Raw genomic sequence first — 21,600 nt, 5'->3', positions numbered from 1 at the left:
CTGCTAGATTTGGGTTAGGTTTGCTCTTCTTTTTCTCATTCTTTGAGGTGTAAAGTAACTTATTGATTTGAGATCTTTTCTCTTTTTTAATTAGGGATTTATAGCTCTAAAGCTCCCTTTGAGCACGGCTTTTGCTTCATCCCGTAAGTTCTGGTAAGTTATGCTCTTGTTTTCATTCTTCTCAAAGTATTTTCTAATTTCCTTTGTGACTTCTTCTTTGACCCACTGCTTGTTTAGGAGCTCTGCTCAAATCTGAAACCCTCTCTGACACCACTGTATGAAACAGCTCCCCATCCTCCTAGACACTCGATATTCCCCCCACTTTCCTTCCTGAAATATTTTCTTCATAATACTTATCTCCATCTGATAGTCTATGTATTACTTGTTAATTTATTGTCTGTCTCCCTTCACTAAAATACCTAAGCTCAAAAATAGGAAGCATTTTGTTTTGTACACTGCATATCCTTAGCTGCTTGACATATAATAAGCATTAAATAAACATTTGCTGGGCAAACCCTTTTAATAAAATTGTGGAATCCAATTTTTCACCATGAATACTGTGACATTTATTCTAAGTGAAAAAGGTACACGTGGCTTATTCTTCTTGAATTAGGATATACTTGAGGAAAGGTAGAAACAATTTTGACTAATCCCAAATCAGAGTCCTTCAAAAAATAACATAAAAACCCACATTCTAGTTCTTGAGATAAAAGGTAAAGAATGAATTTATGTTTTCCATCCTGTAATTCATGGTCATGCCTCTTTAGCCTCCTTTAAAGTTCATGGCTAAAGGGGTGCCTGGGTGGCTCAGCTGGTTAAGTGTCCAACTCTTGATTTCAGCTCAGGTCATGATCTTAGGGTCATGAGATCCAGTACCGCATCAGGCTCTGCTCTGGGCATGGAGCCTGCTTAAGATTCTCTCTCTCTTTCTCTCTCCTTCTACCCCTTCCTACCCCCTCTCCCTCTCTAAAAATTAATAATAAATAAAGTTAATGGGTAATGATGGCTTGCTCCATTTGCATTACCTCCCAGTTGTTTAATTAACATAATTACTGTGGTATCAGTCACTGCCCAATTATATGCGACTCATTCATTAGGAAGATGACTCAGGTTATTTACATTATAAAATACACTTAGATATGTTAAACTACTCTCTCAATTAAAAAATTACCAGTGCAATTCAGGCTAGTGTTATTTCCCATACACCTAGGTGCAACCATAACTATATTAAACATACAGAAAAATTTTTGTTAAATGGATCATCAATCACTCTCAGGTAAAACCTTATTTTCTTTCTTTCTTTTTTTTTTTTTTTTAAAGATTTTATTTATTTATTTGAGAGAGAGAATGAGATAGAGAGAGCATGAGAGGGGGGAGGGTCAGAGGGAGAAGCAGACTCCCTGCCGAGCAGGGAGCCCGATGCGGGACTCGATCCCGGGACTCCAGGATCATGACCTGAGCCAAAGGCAGTCGCTCAACCAACTGAGCCACCCAGGCGCCCTAAAACCTTATTTTCTAAATTCAGTTACAGTACCACTGAAATTCCCTTAACTGATGGATACCACTGTATTCATCTTCTGTGCATGCTATAACAAATCACCATCAACCTGGGGGCTTAAAACCACAGAAATATACTTTTTCACCATACTGGAAGCCATTCTGACTAACGTCCAATCAGTCCAATAGGAAGGTGCTGGTGGGGCCATGCGCACTCTAGAGGCTCTAAGGGAAAACTCATTCCTTGCCTTGTTCCACTTCTGGAGGCTGCCAGCATTCTATGGCTTGAAGCCGTATCACTCCAATCTCCACATCCACTGTCACGGTGACTCCTCCTGTTCTGTGTGTCACATCTCCCTCTGTTCCTCTAACAACGACAGCTGTGGTGGCATTTAGGCCCATCCGATAATCCAGGATTATCTCATTTTAAGATCCTTAACTGAATCATATCTACAAAAATCTCCTTTCTACATAAGGTTCACATTCACGGGTTCTAAGGATTTGATGATATCCTTTGTAGGTTGCTTTTTGGCCTACCACACTTATTATCTTAATCGGGTGATCAAATTTATCATCATGACTAACAGGACAACCCAAACTCATGTACCTCCTGATACGATGCCCAGAGAAGAACACCGCATTACCTCTGCTATATTCCTGCCCAAAATGCCCAACCTGAATCAATCACGAGGAAACAATAAGGCAAACCCAACTGAAGACACATTCTTGCAAAACGTTAATGTCATGAAATAAAAAATTTTCCAGATTAAAGGAGGCTAAAGAGGCATAACAACGAAATGCACTGTGTAATCTTGGATTGGTTCCCAGATCAGAGTAAAAAAGGCCACTTATTGGGACAACTGGCAAATTTTGTTATGGATTATATATTAGATAACAGCATCATGTCAACATTAAATATCCTGAATTTGATCATTGTGTCATGGTTAGAAAATTAATGAAATGGAGATAAACCAAATATAGCAAAATATTAACAACTGATGAATTAAGGCAGAGGGTACATGGCTGTTCATGAACTATTCTTGAAACTTTGCTGTTGTTGGTTTGAATTTTTTCAAAATAAAAACTTGAAAAAAAAATGGTGTTCTTCAAATGAAGCAAGGCTGTATTAGCAGCAAAAACTGTCCTCCTCCCTGCCAAAAATTTATACTTTGCCTGCAAATTTAAACTAAAAAAAAAAATAATAATAATAAGGCAGCTATAGTGTAAAGCTCCCTGGTCCTCTGGCCATCCCCTCCAATAGCAGGATATTTTTCTATTTGACCACAGTCAGGAAGACTGAGCACAAACAAGAAATCCACATCAAAATGTACACACTCAAGTACAGAGATAAAAAGAACTATTTGTTGTCAAAAAGGGAAAAAACAGACTCGAAAGGAAGCTAACTGTTCATCCTCTTGAGTAACCCACAGGAGAAATAAAGGGTATCACTAAACCAGAATGCCTGGAAATGACAGCCTCATGCTGTCTTTCTGAAACCAGACTGAGACTTATGAAACTGACAGCATATAATGGAAACCACATTTTAACCACAAAGACTCATTGAGGAATGCTATACATAAACTACTATTTTTTTAATTTTTAAAACTTAAAGAACAGATTGTACACTATCTTCAAACAGCAACACATGAATTGGGGGTTGAGAGAAGCAACTCTTCTCATAATAAGCATAATTCATGAAAACTGGGGTTTGGGGTTGGGAAATAATGATCACTGAAAACAACTTCTCAGCCTTACAGCTTTTACTAACAAATTTAATTATGTCCAAGTAAGAATTACATATTGAGAATAAAACCTCCTGTAAGAACCTAAACAAAAGACAACAAAACTAAAACTTAAAGTAAAACAAAATGTTGAAAAAATATGTATTCTTACTTTCCCCAAACATTATTGAAAGCTTACCTTCTGGGACAGGAAAAACTTCAGCTACTGAGCCTAAAATGGTTAAAGCTGAAAATCTAGTTGGGTAGGAAGACCCAGGAAACAGTGCTTCAAAAAGACGGTTGCAAATGGATGACATGAAATTCTAAAAAAAAAAAAAAATTACAATAAGTATAATCTTTAACTCATAATAGATTATTTTCAAAGTAACACCTTTAAGAGTGGGGTTCTTTTTTAATTAACAGGGAAAAGATTTTTAAAAACAATATTAGTTATTTACTTTGCTTGACAATTCAGATTGGTACCCTTGACCATAAGCTATATCATGACTTCAGTGAACCCGACCTTTGTAGGGTCAACAAGAAGTACAATTCCTATTGTCGTCCACACAAGAAAATCCAATACCCAGCACCCATTTTTGGTAAAAGCAAGATCTGTGCTAAAGGTATATGAATATTGGCTTTCTTCACCAGAGATGTTCAGGCATCAAAGGCATGTATATTTTTTTTAAGTTTTTAAATAACCAAAAAAAATCCAATATAGACTACTTGATAAATATGGTAAGTACAATACTTGATAAATGTGGCTATAATGACACAATTCAGAAAAAGATCCAACTATTCCATTGTCTTCTATATTCCCCTTTGATACTCTTGCTCCTCTACCATTCTGTTTATATAAATAATTTAAAAAAATGCAAACTTTTAGTAAAATGCAATTTAAAAAAAGAATGGGAAATAGTTTATCCAAGATAAAGTCTTCTTTCTCTAGTTAATAATTATTATTACTGTTTCTGGATACGACGGAACAGAAAACCAGAAAACTTATAAGGAAAAGCTGTGATTCTCAAGCATCTCACATATACCGCTATGCCCTAACAATGTATATTTGTAACTGAGCAGCACATAAGCAGTTTTAGTCCCAGCTGATACCAGAAAAGATCTCAGCATTCATTTCTTTGGTCAATGACATACAATCTTGGGGATTTATCCTATAGTCCCTTATAAGACCTAAGTAAGAGTTTGTTAGTTTATTAAATCTATTGGGTTTCAAGGGAATAGGGTAGTTATTGAGAATATCCTAAACTCATTTTTATTATAAATTAGTACAGTATTCATGTTAAAGGGCAACAAGTTCATCCTATGGGAATGATCTTACCCTAACTGTAGTACCATTTATATTTTTAGAAATAGTTCTTTCCTTCAACCACACTGTAACCATAGTGGAGGCATGGATCACAGTTTATACATTTATATCCCTAGTCCTAAGCATATTATCCTGAACATACAGAATGGGCTCGATATATGCTTTTGTCACTTTCAACAGCTCCTAGTGAGGCTTCCAAATACTTTAGCCTAGCACTCAAAATCTCTTTAGATTACTCAGGCATCTTCTCTATTTGCCTTTAAGGTTTTTTGCTGTGTTATATAGGTAAAGCTATCGAAATGTGACATTAAAATTATTAAAAGTGATAGATTTCAAATTGCAAATACCCATACAATACTTAATTCTATTCTGCTACATTGCCAAGCACAGGAAATGAAACAATTTCATTGTTTCATTGAAACTACAACAATTGTTAGTTGAGGGAATTCAACTACAGATATGAAATTGATTTGTACTTCCAGCTTTGTCACTTGTTAGCTGTGTAACTACAATATGAAATTCCTGAACCTGCACAGCAGCTTCCTCATAGATAAAAATAAAAATACTTTACTTGTATTCCTAGGGAAACAAAGAAACTTTATTTATTTGTACATACACACACATGTTAGTCAAGCTGTTTTGATTATTAGAGCAAACAACAAAAAACATCCAATACGCAGCCCCAACTTGACTTTCGAACTCATTTCCTGTTACATCTCTTTTGTTGCTCCAAGCACCTTAGGTGTCATTCATTACAACAGTGAATTCACCGTTCCCCAAATTCTCCCTGTACTTTCTTACCTCCAAGTTTTCAATTAAGCAGAGACTAGGGAAAAAAACTATTCAGATTTTAGAAGCGAGAGCAGATGTACATAGGGGTCTGACTAGCACTTAGTAGCTGAGGGATCTTGGGCATGTTACTCAACTTTTCCAAGCTTTAGTTTCTCATTTTCTTTTTAAGTAAGCTCTATGCCCAATGTGGGGCTTGAATTCACAACCCTGAGATCAAGAGTTGCACGCTCCACTGACTGAGCCAGGCAGGCGCCCTAGTTTTCACATTTGTTAAGTGAGGATAATAATGCCTATCTCACAGTTTTGTTATTAAAGATTTAAATGAGAATGAGGGTACAAAGCATTTTGTAAATTTAGAAGTACTCAAGCTAATAATATCAGTTATTTAGGCATGAAATAATCTCCTTCACTAGACTAGAAGACATCTTTTCCAACTAACAGCCTCCTCTTCTCCCCCAGGACTTAGTCTATTGATTGGCACCAAGCCTACCACACACCATGCATGACACCCACTATTATAAAGATGATAAGTAATTTAGTGCCAAAGTCACAATCTCCAAAAGCCACAGATGACTATAGTTGGGAGGAAATATCAGAACCATGAGATTGACTCAGATTAAGACTCTAAAGGGCTAGTTTTCAAAAACACATATATTCACAAGGTCAAACTAAGAAACTATGCATACGTGAAAATTCAGAATGTCAATCCACAACATAGGTTTTGTGTTTTAAGTACTTAACTCAGTTTTCACAAATGTCATTTTACCCCTTAAAAAAAGAAGCAAAAGAGATGTTTTCTTAGAATGTCTAGCAATGATCTAAGAAAGGCTAACAAATAATTAATTTGTCCACACACAAAGCAAGTGCTCAGAATACACTCTAGTCACTTTTAATGACTCCCAGTGAGGCTTTTTAGGGTGATTTAGAATTTACAGCTTTCTCATTTAATCCTCAAAACCAGCCTTTTCAGAGAGGTTACTCATCCCACTTACAGTCAAACAGACTCATCAAGTAAGCCAACTAATCAGTGGCAGAAATGGGACTAAACCCATGTCCTTCAAGTTTAGGTTGTCACTTTCCAATCTTCACTGTTTTAATTTTTACAGAGATGAAGCTGACTTCATCCTTGGTATAGGAATATTCTTCTTTAGATGATTTTTTACCTTTCAAGTATAAAATTGAAAACTAAGGGCCATCCATAGTAGCGAGTGTATCATGGCTCCAATATATCATTAATTTATTACAATTGTTTCCCCACATGAAATACAATACATGAGCTCTATCCTCTATCTGGGTCTTAGAAGACAGTAAGATTTCTGCTTCTGAGAGGCTATATTTGGAGTGAGAAACCAGTGAAAAACTCATTCTGTTCTGATGGACAGACATGTAAGGTTGTCAAGCTAAGCTCTGGCCCAGACTGGAGCTGCTATATCTGGGGTTCCATCATCCATCCCATTAACACAGTGTCCTGAAACCTAGCCCTACTCTTCACGCTCCCTCCAAATGGGATGGACAGGAACCTCTACAGCTGGACCACAGACCAGGAGGCACCAATATCAAGCCACTGTAAGTCATATTAGTCTAAAGGGGAAGCAGGACCACATACAGCAATCTTCTACCCTGGGGAGGGATGGAGGACTTCTAGGCCAGCAATTACCTTTTTGTTAAACTACTAAATTCATGTGGCCCACATTAAGCTGTAAAGGATTGAGGTTAACCCATTACTGTTATTCTGTAACAGGCCTCAAGTCCAGCACTGATTCCATGACTCAGGGTACCTCAAGAGAAGTATTAAAGCACCAGAAGGAGTATGTAAAACTAGCTTGAAGGAAAGAAACACAGAAACAACACCACCATTCACCATGAGACTTCCATTTATTTCCCTTAATGTTTATTCATAATTGTTCTATGTTTCTTAAATACCCATATGTCTAGAAATGGATCACCTACCTTATACTGCTGTAAAGAAACAGAAGGGTGCTGTTTGGTTAACTCATTCTCTGACTCATGTTTGGATCTACTTTGCTCCAGTTTATAAAGCACCTGAGAACTTTCCTGTATCCTACAAAACAACTTTTGAGAAAAAGAAAAACGAAGCATATGTAAGCCACATTAATCTTAAATGTCAGTCTAAAAAAAGGAAAAGGACAAATTTTCTAAATTCTTTAGACTAAAACTTCAAGCAAAGAAAGTACTGGTTTCTAAACTCTTAATATTTACAGTGTTTCTGACAGAAAATTAACACATTTTTAAAACCAAAAACAAATACTACTGCAAACCAGAATACACAGTCATTAAATCGTAGTTCTATTTCCTTTAGGTTGGCATGAAACTAAAGATATACTCACTTCTATAACTCTCCCCATTCTTCATGCCATAAATGAAGCATGTGATTAAGTCGAGTTGAATCAGTCAACAACGACCATTTCATGAGGCCCTTAAATGATAAAACTACAAGGGCATCTTTCTTCCTCTCACCAAAGTTTTCTCAAAATATCTTTCACCCTGAAAGATCCATCACTACATTTTTTTTCTTTCCAAAAAAAAAAAAAAAGAGTTCAAGTTTGATTTATTTTACACCAAAATGGAAGGGCTTTACACCCTGGACTTGAATCTCAAACGTAAACTCTATGGAATCACAGAATGGTTCAGACAGGCCATGAAGGGATGTGGCAGTCTGAACCCATGACCATTATTCCCACACACTCCCAAAATCAGAGCTCTTTTCAAAAATGATTTGCAGTGCAGAGTTCACCACTTTCCCGTACTTTCTGATGAGAAATTCTACCTTTTTAAGAAGAGAACAAATCTGCTGTCGTACTCCTGGGGACTGACTGTTAAGATTGTATGTGATAAAGAATTGAATCCACTGCATTTCTTCCATGGAAACGATTTCTGTGCTTCGATTACTTTCACAAAGCAAGCCTAATGTATCTATCCGTACCTAAAACACATCAAGCAATAAAATGTTAATTTTTCAATGAAATAAGCAAATCATAAACTACTTGACATGTTTATTTACATAAGCTACCAAAGGGGAAAAAAAAATAGTAAACCCCAGTTTACCCATGTATACTTCAGTAAGGTTCCCTCATCCCAAAGATCCTAGGGTTATAACTCATATAAAATTATTTTATTAAACGTGTAAACTGGGTATTTGTAAGCCAACAATCTTAAAGATTCTTATTCCATGGTAATGCTCAACTTCATTCTTTTTTCTCTACTTTACCCCAGGACCTCATCACTCACTTTTTTTTTTTTTTTTTTTTTTTTAAGATTTTATTTTATTTATTTGACAGAGAGAGAAAGCGAGAGAGGGAACACAAGCAGGGGAGTGGGAGAGGGAGAAGCAGGCTTCCCGCGGAGCAGGGAGCCCGATGCAGGGCTCGATCCCAGCACCCTGGGATCATGACCTGAGCCGAAGGCAGATGCTTAACGACTGAGCCACCCAGGCGCCCCCCTCATCAGTCACTCTTAGATTACTGTCATGCACATCTAACCAGGCTCCTGGTTTCTTTTTGCTCTCACACTGGAAACTCATCTCTGTTGCCATTAATTCTACATCCTTGCTGGAGGCAGAATGGCTCTGGTTCCCGCTTACCAATTGAATGAAATCTGAAGTCTTCAGCCTAGCATTGGAGGCCTCCATAAAATAGACCAAACACTCTACTCCTGCCAAACAACATCCTAAATCATCCTCCAGACCTTGTTTTGTATTCTCCCATTTTGGTATTTGTTTTGTGGTTTTTTTTTTAAATCATTTTATTTATTTTTTTCTTCATCATAATAAGTGTACTCTTTAATTCCTATCCCCTATTTCCTCCATCCCCCCAACCAACTCCCCTCTGGTAACCATCTTTTTGTTCTTTATAGTTGTCTTTTTTTTCTTTCCTTGTTTCTTAAATTCCACATATGAGTGAGATCACATGGTATTTGTCTTTCTCTGATTGACTTATTTTGCTTAGCATTATACTCTCTAGCTCTATCTATGTTGTTGCAAATGGCAAGATTTCATTCTTTTTGATGGCTGAGTAATATTCCATTGTGTGTGTGTGTGTCCTCTTCTTTATCCATTCATCTATCCATGGAAACTACAGCTGCTTCCATAGGTTAGTTATTGTAAATAATGTTGCATGTATCCCTTTGAATTAGTGTTTTTAAATTTTTTGGGTAAAAACCCAGTAGTGTAATTACTGGATCATAGGGTAGTTCTATTTTTAATTTTCTGAGGAACCTCCATACTATTTTCCACAGTGGCTGCAGTAGTTTGCATTCCCACTAATAGCTCACAAGGGCTCCTTTTTCTCCACCTCCTTGCCAACACTTGTTGTTTCTTATGGTTTTGATTTTAGCCATTCTGACAGGTATGAGGTATTATCTCATTGTAGTTTTGATTTACATTTCCCTGCTGATGAGTGATGTTGAGCATCTTTTCATGTGTCCGTTGGCCATCTAGATGTGTTCCTTAGAGAAATGTCTGTTCATATCTTCTGCCCATTTTTTAATTGGATTATTTGTTCTTTGGGTATTAAGTTGTATCAGTTCTTTTTTTTTTTTTTAAGATTTTATTTATTTATTTGACAAAGAGAGACACAGTGAGAGAGGGAACACAAGCAGGGGGAATGGGAGAGGGAGAAGCAGGCTTCCTGCTGAGCAGGGAGCCCGATGCGGGGCTCGATCCCAGGACCCTGGGATCATAACCTGAGCCAAAGGCAGAAGCTTAGCAACTGAGCCACCCAGGCGCCCCTTATCAGTTCTTTATTTATTTTGGATACTAACCCTTTATTGGATTATGTCATTTGCAAATATCTTCTCCCATTCAGTAGGTTGCCTTTTAGTTTTCATGATTGTTTCCTTTGCTATGCAGAAGCTTTTTATTTTGATGAAGTCCCAATAGTTTAGTTTTGCTTTTGCTTCTCTTGCCTCAAGAGACATATCTAGAAAAATTTTGCTATGGCCAATGTCAGAGAGATTACTGCCTGTGCTCTCTTCAAGGATTTTTATGGTTTTAGGTCTCACATTTAGGTCTTTAATCCATTTTGAGTTTATTTTTGTGTATGGTGAAAGAAAGTGGTCCAGTTTCATTCTTTTGCATGTGGCTGTCCAGTTTTCCCAGCACCACTGTTGAAGACACTATCTTTTTCCTATTGTATATTCATCTCTCCTTTGTCAAAAATTAATTGACCATATAATTGTGGGTTTATTTCTGGGTTTTCTGTTCTATTCCACTGATCTCTGTGTCTATTTTCATGCCAGCACCATACTATTTTAATTACTACCACTCTGTAATATAACTTGAAATGTAAAATTGTGATACCTCCAGTTTTATTTTTCTTTTTCAAGATGGCTTTGGCTAGGGGCACCTGGCTGGCTCAGTTGGTTAAGGATCTGCCTTTGGCTCAGGTCATGATCCCAGAGTCCTGGGATCAAACCCCACATCGGGCTCGAGTCTGCTTCTCCCTCTGCACCGTCCCTCCACCCCCTGCTCATGCTTGTGTGTTCTGTCTCTTGCTTTCTCTCTCAAATAAATAAAATCTTAAAAAAAAAAAAAAAAAGATTGCTTTGGCTATTTGAGGTCTTTTGTGGGCCCCATACAAATTTTAGGATTGTTTGTTCTAGTTCTAGGAGAAAAGCCATTGGTATTTTGATAGGGACTGCACTAAATGTGTAGATTGCTTTGGGTAGTATAGACATTTTAACAATATTTGTTCTTCCAACCCATGAGCATGAAATGTCTTTCTGTTTCTTTGCATTTGTCTTGAATTCCTTTCATCAGTGTTTTATAGCTTTCAGAGTACAGATCTTTCACCTCTTTGGTTAAATTTATTCCTAGATATTTTATTGGTTTTGATGCAACTGTAAATAGGATTGCTTTCTTAATTTCACTTTCTGCTGCTTCATTATTAGTGTATATGAATGCAACAGATTTCTGTACGTTGATTTTCTACCCTGTGACTTTACTGAACTCATTTATCAGTTCTAGTGTTCTCCCATTTTATGTGCTGCTCCAATGCTTCCTCTCCTTTAATCACATTTAACGTGTTTCTAATCAACACTACCTACTCTGTTCTGAGACCCCTAAGTCCTTATGCATAAAGGGCACTTATATCTGTATTGTCTTCTAAGAGTTTCCAGTTGTTTTATACAGGTTTTCTTCTTCCTTCAACTAAAATTTAAATAGCCCGAAAAGTCTACACGTTTCACTTTTTTTTTTTTTTAAGATTTTATTTATTTATTTGAGAGGGAGAGCGAATGAGAGAGAAACCACAAGCAGGGGGAGTGGCAGAGAGAGGGAGATGCAGGCTCCCCACTGAGCAGGACCCGCCCCACCCCCTCCCAATGCAGGGCTTATTCCCAGGACCCTGGGATCATGACCTGAGCCACCCAGGCGCCCCTACACTTTTCACTTTCAATTCTTCCTCCTTACGGATCCCTTAAAACAGTGCTGGGCTCAACACAGGGGCCTCTATATTGGACTGCTAACTGGATAAATAAATCAGGGATCTACTGTATGTATGAAATTCCCAGGTATTTTGTTTACTTACCTGGCAGTGCTGATGAATTAAGCCTTGTTTTATTCTTGCACTGGACACAAGGTTCCTCCAGGCATCAGTTGCAGACTGAAGATGTCCATGAGCTCTAGCTGTTCGCAGACATGCCATCAAAGCTCCCAGAGCCCCTCTACTATTGTGAGACCCTAAGGATGGAAAAGATTGTTCTTGTCTCAAAAGCACAAAATAACACAGATAACTACTGTGCTATGCAACAACTGTCACAATTTTCATTTTGCAATTAACATTGTATTTCAAGAAATAAAAATCACAGTTTAAATTCTTTTTTTTTTTTTAAAGATTTTATTTATTTATTTGAGAGAGAGAGAATGAGAGAGAGCAAGCACATGAGAGGGGGGAGGGTCAGAGGGAGAAGCAGACTCCCCGCCGAGCAGGGAGCCTGATGCGGGACTCGATCCCGGGACTCCAGGATCATGACCTGAGCCGAAGGCAGTCGCTTAACCGACCGAGCCACCCAGGTGCCCTCACAGTTTAAATTCTAACATGAATTAAAGTCCCTAGGATAAAATAATCATTATTGAAAAGGATTTGACAGTTCTTGTGTCAATCATTTCAAGTAAGCATAATCCCCTTATGTTAACTTCAAGAAATCATTATTTTTTGCTGTTTTTACCTTTTCCTTGACACTTAGAAATGAACCAGGAAGTGATTCAGGGGAAAAAAATCAGGTGGAGAAATATTTAAAACAGTAAGAATAACTAAAATGACTTTCAGCCAAAATTAGGGAAAACACTTTAGTGTCTAAATATCATTATTTCTCTAAAAACAAACACTAAACCTCTCTACATATTTTGGAGTTACTGTTTCTCCCTAGTAAAAAAGATAAAAGGAGGACTACAAGGAGCCTGATGCTTTTGGAGGCTAGGACATCAGTCACTACTAACAGGATAAGGAACCCTGGCTCAAAGGGAACACTGATAAAAAAAAAAAAGAGAGACTGCCTTACTTCAGAACAGATTCATGAATCTTGAACTTTAGATGGCTTCTCAAAAAGGCAAGAACAATTGTTGTTAAAAACTACAAATAATGAAAAAAAAACCCAACTACAAATAATGGCTTATTTTTGTGTATAGGAATCAGATTTTTCCAGCTATCTGATGGTTACTTTTTGAAAGTTTTCAATTATTTTTAGTTGTAAATACTCTTTTTTTTTTTAGAGAGAGTGCCTGTGCACCCGGGGGCGGGGGGTAGGTTGAGGGGGGGCAGAGGGAGACAAATAGAATCTTAAGCAGGCTCCATGCTCAGCACAGTACCCAATGCAGGGCTTGATCTCATGACCCTGAGATCATGACTGAGCTGAAATCAAGAGTTGAACGCTGGGGCACCTGGGTGGCTCAGTCGGTTAAGCATCTGCCTTCAGCTCAGGGCACGATCCCAGCATCCTGGGATCGAGCCCCACATCGGGCTCCCTGCTCAGCAGAGAGCCTGCTTCTCCCTCTCCCGCTCCCCTTCCCCCTACTTGTTCTCTCTCTCTCTTTCTCTCTAGCACTCTCAAATAAATATGTAAAATTTAAAAAAAGTTGAATGCTTAGCCAAATGACCCACCCAGGCATCCCTTGTTGTAAATATTCTTAAACTATGATGTAGAGTACCATATTTCTGCTTTGTTAAGCAGAATACAGTAATTTTAAGATTCACATGAGAAGTCATGGTCATCATTTATATATTAATTACTGAACTATGCTTTAATGCAGTGATTCCTTCAGGGTTACTGAGTTTCAGTGAAATGTTTACCCCCTATTCTAAATGACTACAGACAGTTGTTTCTTGAGGTCACACATCTACATTTTTTTGTCTCTTCCCTAGAGACAAAAACTTGCTGCTGCCAGTTTACCTGTCCTGATCCTTGCCGAAAACAATGTTTAATTACTGTCTCAATCACTAGAATAAGAACTTATATAAAACACTCAAACTTTCGTTCCAGTCTAACAACCTAACAAATAAGAACTTGGTAAAATGAATTAAAACGAGTAAGAAAGGGAACCTTATAATAACTGGAATCAATCCTTAGCCTGTAGAAATGACTTCAGCCAAAAAAAACTCCACTCCACTCTGGAGAGAAACATTAGTCTCAATCTGAAATCTCTATCGTCAATACCCTCTTTTACTATTTACAGAAGTGGTAATATTTAAATTTGAATATGGTCCACATCTGCCTAGCTACCTACCCTTAAACATCTTAACCAGAAATTACTGAAAGAACGATTCCTTTTCTTACCAGTTTTAGCATCAGCAGAAGTTTGAAGAATCTTTACCATGTAGCTTAAGCTTTCAGGGCTGCAGTTCAATAATTTTGGCAAGTAATAATCAATCACGTAAGATTTCTGATCCAGATTTCCTTCACACAGTATAAAAAGGAGAGGAGAAACCCAAGTCTCATGCCACTCATCAATCCAAGTACTGTCGACGGCCTGGGACTTCAAATGACTCTTGTGATTTCTGAACATGGTTTCCAAGAGGTCACTTGCATAAGGTACCAAGGACTGGTCTCCCATCACCTCTAAGATTTGTGATGGAATAGTTTTAGCTAGTGCCAAAATATGTCCAATTCCTACGTAATCTACTAAACAACCAAGGCATGCGTATTTCCCTTTCACATGCCATTCCAATTGCAGAAGACTTTCAGTCAGATCACAGATGAAACGATCCGCAGCCAAACCTGACGTTTCAGAGTCTGACTTTTCTTTAGTGAGCTGGTGCATTTGGAGAATATTTCTGAATATAATTTTGGTTTGGTGTCTCAAAGCATCCAGTGGATGTTCCCAGTGGGTATAGACATATTCTAAAAGTCTCCCAACTACACTTGAATTTCCATTCAGACTGTCCTTTAGGCTTGGGGAACTTGATTCAAGGACATGTATGGCTGAATTAGTCCAGGACGCCAAAATTCTAGACAGAAACAATTCCAGAGTCGATTCCTTGATCCTGAAGAGAAATGAACCATGTTATTATAAACTGACTAGTAACAGAAATTTCATTTTATAATCATCTAGATTTTAAAAATATAAAAGACAAAGAATGATCAGAAAATTCAGTAATTATTAAATTTACAATGACAAAAAATTACAAACAAGGCCAAAACAGAGCTCAAATTTATAAATGAATCTTTTCATCTTATAGAAATAATCCAAAAAGGGACACAAGAAAACTTTTGGGAGTGATGGAAATGTTTATTATTTTGATTTTGATAATGGTTTCACAGGTGTTTCAAAACATACGGAGAGGGGGAGCACCTGGGTGGCTCAGTCATTAAGTGTCTGCCTTCGGCTCAAGTCATGATCCCAGGGCCCTGGGATCAAGCCCCTCATCGGGCTCCCTGCTCGGCAGGAAGCCTGCTTCTCCCTCTCCCACTCTCCCTGCTTGTATTTCTTCTCTCCCTGTGTTTCTGTCAAATAAATACATAAAATCTTTGGGAAAAAAAAAAAACATACTGAGAGGGGTGCCTGGGTGGCTCAGTTGGTTAAGTGACCAACTCTTGATTTTGGCTCAGGTCATATCTCAGGATCATGAGATCAAGCTCCGCATCGGGCTCTGCACTGGGCGTGAAGCCTGCTTAAGACTCTCTCTCTTCCTTTCCCTTTGCCCCTCCCCGCCAATCCTTCTCTAAAGAAATAATAATAATAATTTTTACATTCCTTTAAAATATGCACAATTTTCACATATACATAAGCTGAAAAACATGTAAAAATTATTTTAGAACACAGTACTTTTCTTCCTTTACCTACATATTCATTACTATCAAGTTGTAACTATGGTTTGACATTTTAAGCACACAATCACTTTCAGGCATTATGAAAAAAACACCAAAATAAACCACAAAACACAATCCAATGAAGTCTAAAGAGCTGGTTACAATTCTGGCTCAGGTGCTTATTAGCAATATACTCTTAAGTTTTAGCATTTACTTTTCTAACTTCACTTTACCTACTCAACACATTAGATCTCCTATCCTATCTATCAGACATGTGAGGCTCATACTGAATTACCTATGTTGACACTGTTTATAAACTAAAATGCAGCATTAGAGACTAAATGTTAACATTAACATTAAAAATGTTCAGTACAGGTTAACCTGCACCAATAATATCTGTAACTCCCTCCACTCATCATTTCATCTTCTCTTGGTCTATTTTCACACCCATTTCATTGCCTATATGTTATCTTCCCTTTTTCTTTTTTTAAGATTTTATTTATTTATTTGACAGAGGGAGAGAGTGCGTGCACAAGCAGGGGAACGGCAGGCTGAGGGAGAAGCAGGCTCCCCGCTGAGCAAGGAGCCCAGTGTGGGACTCGATCCCAGTACCCTGAGATCATGACCTGTGCCGAAGGCAGACGCTTAACTGACTGAGCCACCCAGGAGTTCCTGTTATCTTCCTTTTAATTCAGGATTATCCTGAGCACTTTTCACGGAATTACTAAGTATACTAGTTCAGTTGCCATTTTTGAAATGCCTGACAAGCAAAACAGAATGGGAGGCAGTAGCATGAAAACTCACTGTGAACTCAAGGTGAACAAGACATGCACAATATTCAAGAGCAGGGCCTCCCCACTTAGGCCCATACTCCCATTCTGCCAGTCCAACATGGTGAGTGTCCCCTGACACAGGAATAAGAGAGTTGACTGCGAGACATCAGTACAACAGAGGCTCCTGCAGCAGTTCAAAAACCAGTCGGGGATGCTGGTGCAGTCCACTGAACGGAGAAGCAAACTACTAATCTGGAAGAACATAACAGAGCTAACATGTTAAAAGGCCTCGAAAACTTTTCAGATATTTCAAAATGTAAATCCAAAATTCCCTTTCCCCTGAAACATCCTAGGAACCTAAAGATGAGAAGCCACAAATGTTGAAATTATTATATCAAAAGGGAAAAAAATTAAATCTAAGTACATGAACCATTTTTGCTGGTTTGAATGTACTAGTAGAGCAAAACATATCGCCACCTGCAGGTGGATGAGCTTAACTAATGCTTTTCAGAGGTGATTTTAGAAATCAAATTGCTAAATTGTATCCAGTGATAAATACTTTGTGTGATCTCATAGAAGAGTACACAACTATTTTGCAAAAAGTCAGGTAAATAGCTAAAATAAGTTTCTAGATAATATACTAAGGAAGAAAAAACTTGCTAGTACTGAATACAAGAATTACAGTCCAAATTATCAATTATACTTTCCATCTGACCAAATACACTGAAAAATTGATTCTAACATGCTTCCCATCTAAAGTAAAATATTTGGGGGGCGCCTGTGTGGCATGGTCGGTAGAGCATCCGACTCCTTGTTTCAGCTCAGGTCATAATCTCAGGGTCGTGGGATCCAGCCCTGCGTTGGGCTCTGCACTCAGTGCTGAGTCTGCTTGGGATTCTCTCTCCCTCTCCCTCTGCTCCTCCTGCTCATGCTTGCTCTCTTGCACTCTCTCTCAAATAAATAAATAAATCTTTTATAATTGAATAAATAAATAAAAGTACAACATTTGGGTTATTCTTTTTTTTTTTTTTTTTAAGTAGGCTCCACGCTGAATTCACAACCCTGAGATCAAGGCCTGAGCTGAAATTAAGAGTTGGACGCTTAATCAACTGAGTCACCCAGGCTCCCCTGGGTTATTCTTAATAAAAAGGACATATTTATCAAAAAGTAACGACTTCATGTATCTACACATTAACCTCTGCATACTTTTAATATTGTATCTCTTATAATACTGAGAGATGGAACAGAACAAACAGTACTAGAAACAAACTAGAAGGATATACCCAAAAAAATGTTGATAGTGATTATCTTTGCAAGATGGATTTATAGGTGACTGCTATTGTCTTCTTTCTGCTTTTTCTGCATTTTTGGGCTGTTTCTTATTGTAAGAGAAAAAAAACACCAGAAAGATTCTGACTATGCAGAAAGAAAATTTTAATTCACTTCTTTAAAAATATTTTTATAAAACAAGTCTAGGGGCGCCTGGGTGGCTCAGTCATCAAGCATCTGCCTTTGGCTCAGGTCATGATACCAGGGTCCTGGGATCAAGCCCCTCGTTGGACTCTCTGCTCAGCGGGGAGCCTGCTTCTCCCTCTCCCACTCCCCCTGCTTGTGTTCCCTCTCTCGCTGTGTCTCTCTCTGTCAAATAAATAAATAAAATCTTAAAAAAAAACAAACAAAATCAAACATGTGTCTAATTATCAATAAAGTACAATTCTACAAAGGAGATGCACTCACCAAATCAGGAATCTTTTCAGGGGGATGAAACATAGCCTTAATAAAAAGAATAACAGCTAATCCAGACGTACTCTGAATTGTCTGTAAGAGGTCATCTATTTGACAAAAAAGTAGACAGCATGTATTAAATGACAATAGATACTTTGGTCCAGTGGAAAAAGTACATGGTGCAGGGTCAGACAGTCCTGGGTGCAATTTCTAGCATGACCACTTCCTAGGTTGAACAGACCTTGGGCAAGTTATTTAATCTCCCGGGGACCCAGCATTCTCTTCTATAAAATGAGAAAATATAACCGCTATTTGACAGTTATTATAAAGTTTAAATGCATAATTAACATAAGGTTTTTATGCCCAGCACATAAATGCTTCATTGATGTGATTCCCTCCTCTCTCCTCTAACCCCCACTCTCTCTTCCTCTGCCCCCAGCACATGTAGCAGCAATACCACCTGTCTCTCCTGCACTGATGCCACTCCATCCCAACCCCCACATATATTACTTCTTCTTAACGTGATTTCAGGGCTTGTGTAAAGAGCCTGCATCAGTGCTAACTGCAAACTTTGCTATTACCGGCACTGTACCCAGTGCAACCAATCTTGGCTTGCTATCTTCTCCTTGTTTTCTATCAGCCTCTGTTTTGTGAGAAAGTTTACCAAATATGGTGAATCATTCAACCTGGGCTAAGAATCATAAATACCTACCATAAACTACCTAATAAACATCCATTCTGTCCTTTATCCCTGCTAACAGAACTGTGACTGGCGCATCCATGTACTCAGCCAAAGGCAGGACACTTGCTTCCTCTATCTTCCTTGCAACTAAAGGTAGCCATGAGCGTTCAGGCCAATGGGCTGTAAGCAGGTACTTGGGTCCTTTTGTTTTTCTGATTAAAGGTAAGGATGCAACTGGCCTTCCTTCCTGCCTTACACACAGACATAATGTCTGGAGCTACAGCAGTCAAATGGCAGCCATGATGCAACAAATGTGGGCGTGAAAGCCAACATGCTGAAGACAGCAGAGCAGAAAGGCAGAAATGTTTGGGTCCTAGCCCACAAACAGCCATTCGGGATCGCCTGCCGCTGAACTTCACGTTCTGTGGGGGCACAGGGAGGCACATTTGCTGAAGTCCCTGAAATTTAGTTTTCTGTTACCTGTAGCCAAACACTTGACTGATACGGGAAGCTTTAAAACCCTAGGGAAGAACAGCACTGGATAGACCCCAATCAACTGCTCAAAAAAGAGGCTGCTTGTATTAAAATCAGGTCTTCCCTACATTTCACCAGTCTTTTTTTTTTTTAAATAACGAAGTCTCTTTTAAAAAGCAAGTATTCTCTGAAAAGATGTCTGTAAATTGTGTCTCAAACTAACTTTCCTTTCCTTTTAATAACTACCTGAGATCCTAGCCTAAATAAATAAATAAATAAATAAATAAATAAATAAATAAATAAATAAATAAATAAAAAAAACTATCCGGACAAGATAGCTAGCACTTTCACTAGTTACCAGGATTCAAGACATATAAACAATGAGGTACTATTTTTTTCCCATTAGCCTAGCAAAACTGGAGTCAGTTACTGCTCTTTACAAACAAAAACTGTAAACTGATCCCAAGAATTTTTTAATAAGTTAATAATACTCATGCATGCATGACTATACAGAACATGAAGTAAAGGTCTTTATAAAAGGGAATTAATTTTTTATAAATACTTATGTGTTAAGTATCATTTTTTGGTTAATCTTACTGTAATATCACACAATGATTTAGAAAACACCCAAAACAAGTGTACAGCTTAATGAATTATTTGAAGGTGAACACCCTTGTACCCAGCATCCAAGGTGAGAAATCGAACTCAGGCACCCAGCCCAGAAGGCTTTTATGAAGAGAGACTTCCTCTCATTAACTATTTGGCTTCCCAGTAACACAGTTCATTTGGATAGAAGCAACATATGAGAGATATAGGGGGACAATGACCACCCTCCACAAGGACTACTGTCATTACTTGAAGATAATGCCTGCTGCTAAGGAGAAATGTATGGGTTACATTCACCTTTCCAGATCTTCCATTCAAATTTGGAAATCTCTTACCAAGAATTTTCTTTTGCCACTTAAAGTCTGCAGCTTTTCAACACTAAGACTGTTAGGTTTTCTTCTTTACAATACACACATCCACATTTAGAAAAGTTCTTCAATATTAGCCCTTGCAGAATTGGCACATTTGAAAGAAAAAGCATTAAAACCTCATAATCCAGGGCCTTTCCCCATTTTAAGGGGCTGGGGGAGAAGAAGTTCTACATCTCAGCTACGTATCAAACATTTCATACCATTATTAGCAAAAGCTGAATGACACTCAATTATAATCATCATTTTTATGGTTTTACACTTACCATCGCTTAAAAACTTGGTGAAAATACTCAGCAATCCACACATACTTTGCCATGTGGGAGAACCGGAAGTCTTCAAATGAATTCTCTGAAAGTCTTGTATTTTCTGCACTAACATCACTGAAACTCTAGTGCCTACCAACAAGTCATTCATCAACTGCGTTTGAACTATATGATTTCCAGCAAATTTTCTATAATGAAGAAAAGACGTTATTACAAAAGAAAAGTCACATAAAAATGTCCCCATTTCTATCTCTCTGCAAAAGAAACATTCCTCAAAGGGCCAAAATTCATTTTAGATTATACTAGACATTTATGCCTCTCTCTTCCATTCCCATAAACATTCCAATTATGGGACATTTACTGCAAACTTTCAACACTCTGACCTCAACATTTTCCTCCTTCTCAGCTAATGACTAACCTCACACTTCACTTTTTTTAAGAGTAAAAATAAAAGATCAAGAAAGAATGCCACAATTTCTTTCTTTCTTTTTTTTTTAAGATTTTATCTATTTGTCAGAGAGAGAGAGAGCACACAAGCAAGGGATGCGACAGAGGAGAAGCAGGCTCCCGCTGAGCAGGGAGCCTGATGCAGGACTCAATCCCAGGACCCTGGGATCATGACCTGAGCCAAAGGCAGATGCTTAACCGACTGAGCCACCCAGGTGTCCCAAGAATGCCACAATTTCTAAACTTGAACACTCTCTCAACCTTGATACGCTTTCTTCACTTGGCTTCCAAGACACCAGGCTCTCCTCCATTTTCTCCTACTTCACCATCACTCCTTCCTAGACACCTTGGCTAATTCATCCTTTTCTCCCCAACCTCTTTATGTTACAGCTCTCCACAACTCAGTCTTTACTCTCCCTCTTTGGTCCACCTACTTTGGTCCCTTGATGCTGATCTCATCTAGCTCATAAACTTTAAATTATAATCTATATATGCTGATAATTCCCAAATTTGTATCTCCAGCCTGAACATCTCTTGCTAATCCCAGACTTGTATATGCAACTTCCTACTCAATACCTTCACTTGGATGTCTAACAGACATCTCCAACCACATGAACTCATCTTCAACTCCAAACCTGCTCCACCTGTTGGGATCTCTAACC

At 38.1% G+C, this 21,600-nt stretch overlaps 1 protein-coding gene across 16 annotated transcripts in view; it reads right to left on the bottom strand.

Moving 5' to 3' along the window:
* Positions 1-21,600, bottom strand: part of THADA (THADA armadillo repeat containing) — a 325,846-nt gene that overhangs the window by 294,221 nt on the left and 10,025 nt on the right. For all 16 annotated transcript variants that reach the window (XR_008506903.2, XM_045885094.3, XM_045885095.3 and 13 more), the window contains 8 exons: positions 20,492-20,679; positions 18,108-18,202; positions 16,402-16,622; positions 14,125-14,831; positions 11,880-12,031; positions 8,123-8,278; positions 7,285-7,407; positions 3,418-3,541 (listed from right to left, as the gene is read on the bottom strand). Coding sequence is in view for 15 of the 16 variants with exons in the window: in XM_045885094.3 (XP_045741050.1) it covers positions 3,418-3,541; positions 7,285-7,407; positions 8,123-8,278; positions 11,880-12,031; positions 14,125-14,831; positions 16,402-16,622; positions 18,108-18,202; positions 20,492-20,679 (1,766 nt within the window). In the remaining variant the exon portion in view is untranslated. The remainder of the gene's footprint in view (positions 1-3,417; positions 3,542-7,284; positions 7,408-8,122; positions 8,279-11,879; positions 12,032-14,124; positions 14,832-16,401; positions 16,623-18,107; positions 18,203-20,491; positions 20,680-21,600) is intronic.

This window comes from Mirounga angustirostris, unplaced genomic scaffold, assembly GCF_029215605.1.
Source record: "Mirounga angustirostris isolate CCGP_5_RB_7025 unplaced genomic scaffold, mMirAng1.0.hap1 SCAF_10, whole genome shotgun sequence".
In the NCBI taxonomy this organism is placed as follows: domain Eukaryota; kingdom Metazoa; phylum Chordata; class Mammalia; order Carnivora; family Phocidae; genus Mirounga; species Mirounga angustirostris.
The sequence above is the reverse complement of the archived record's forward strand: the minus strand, read 5'-3'. Positions and strand labels throughout refer to the sequence as shown.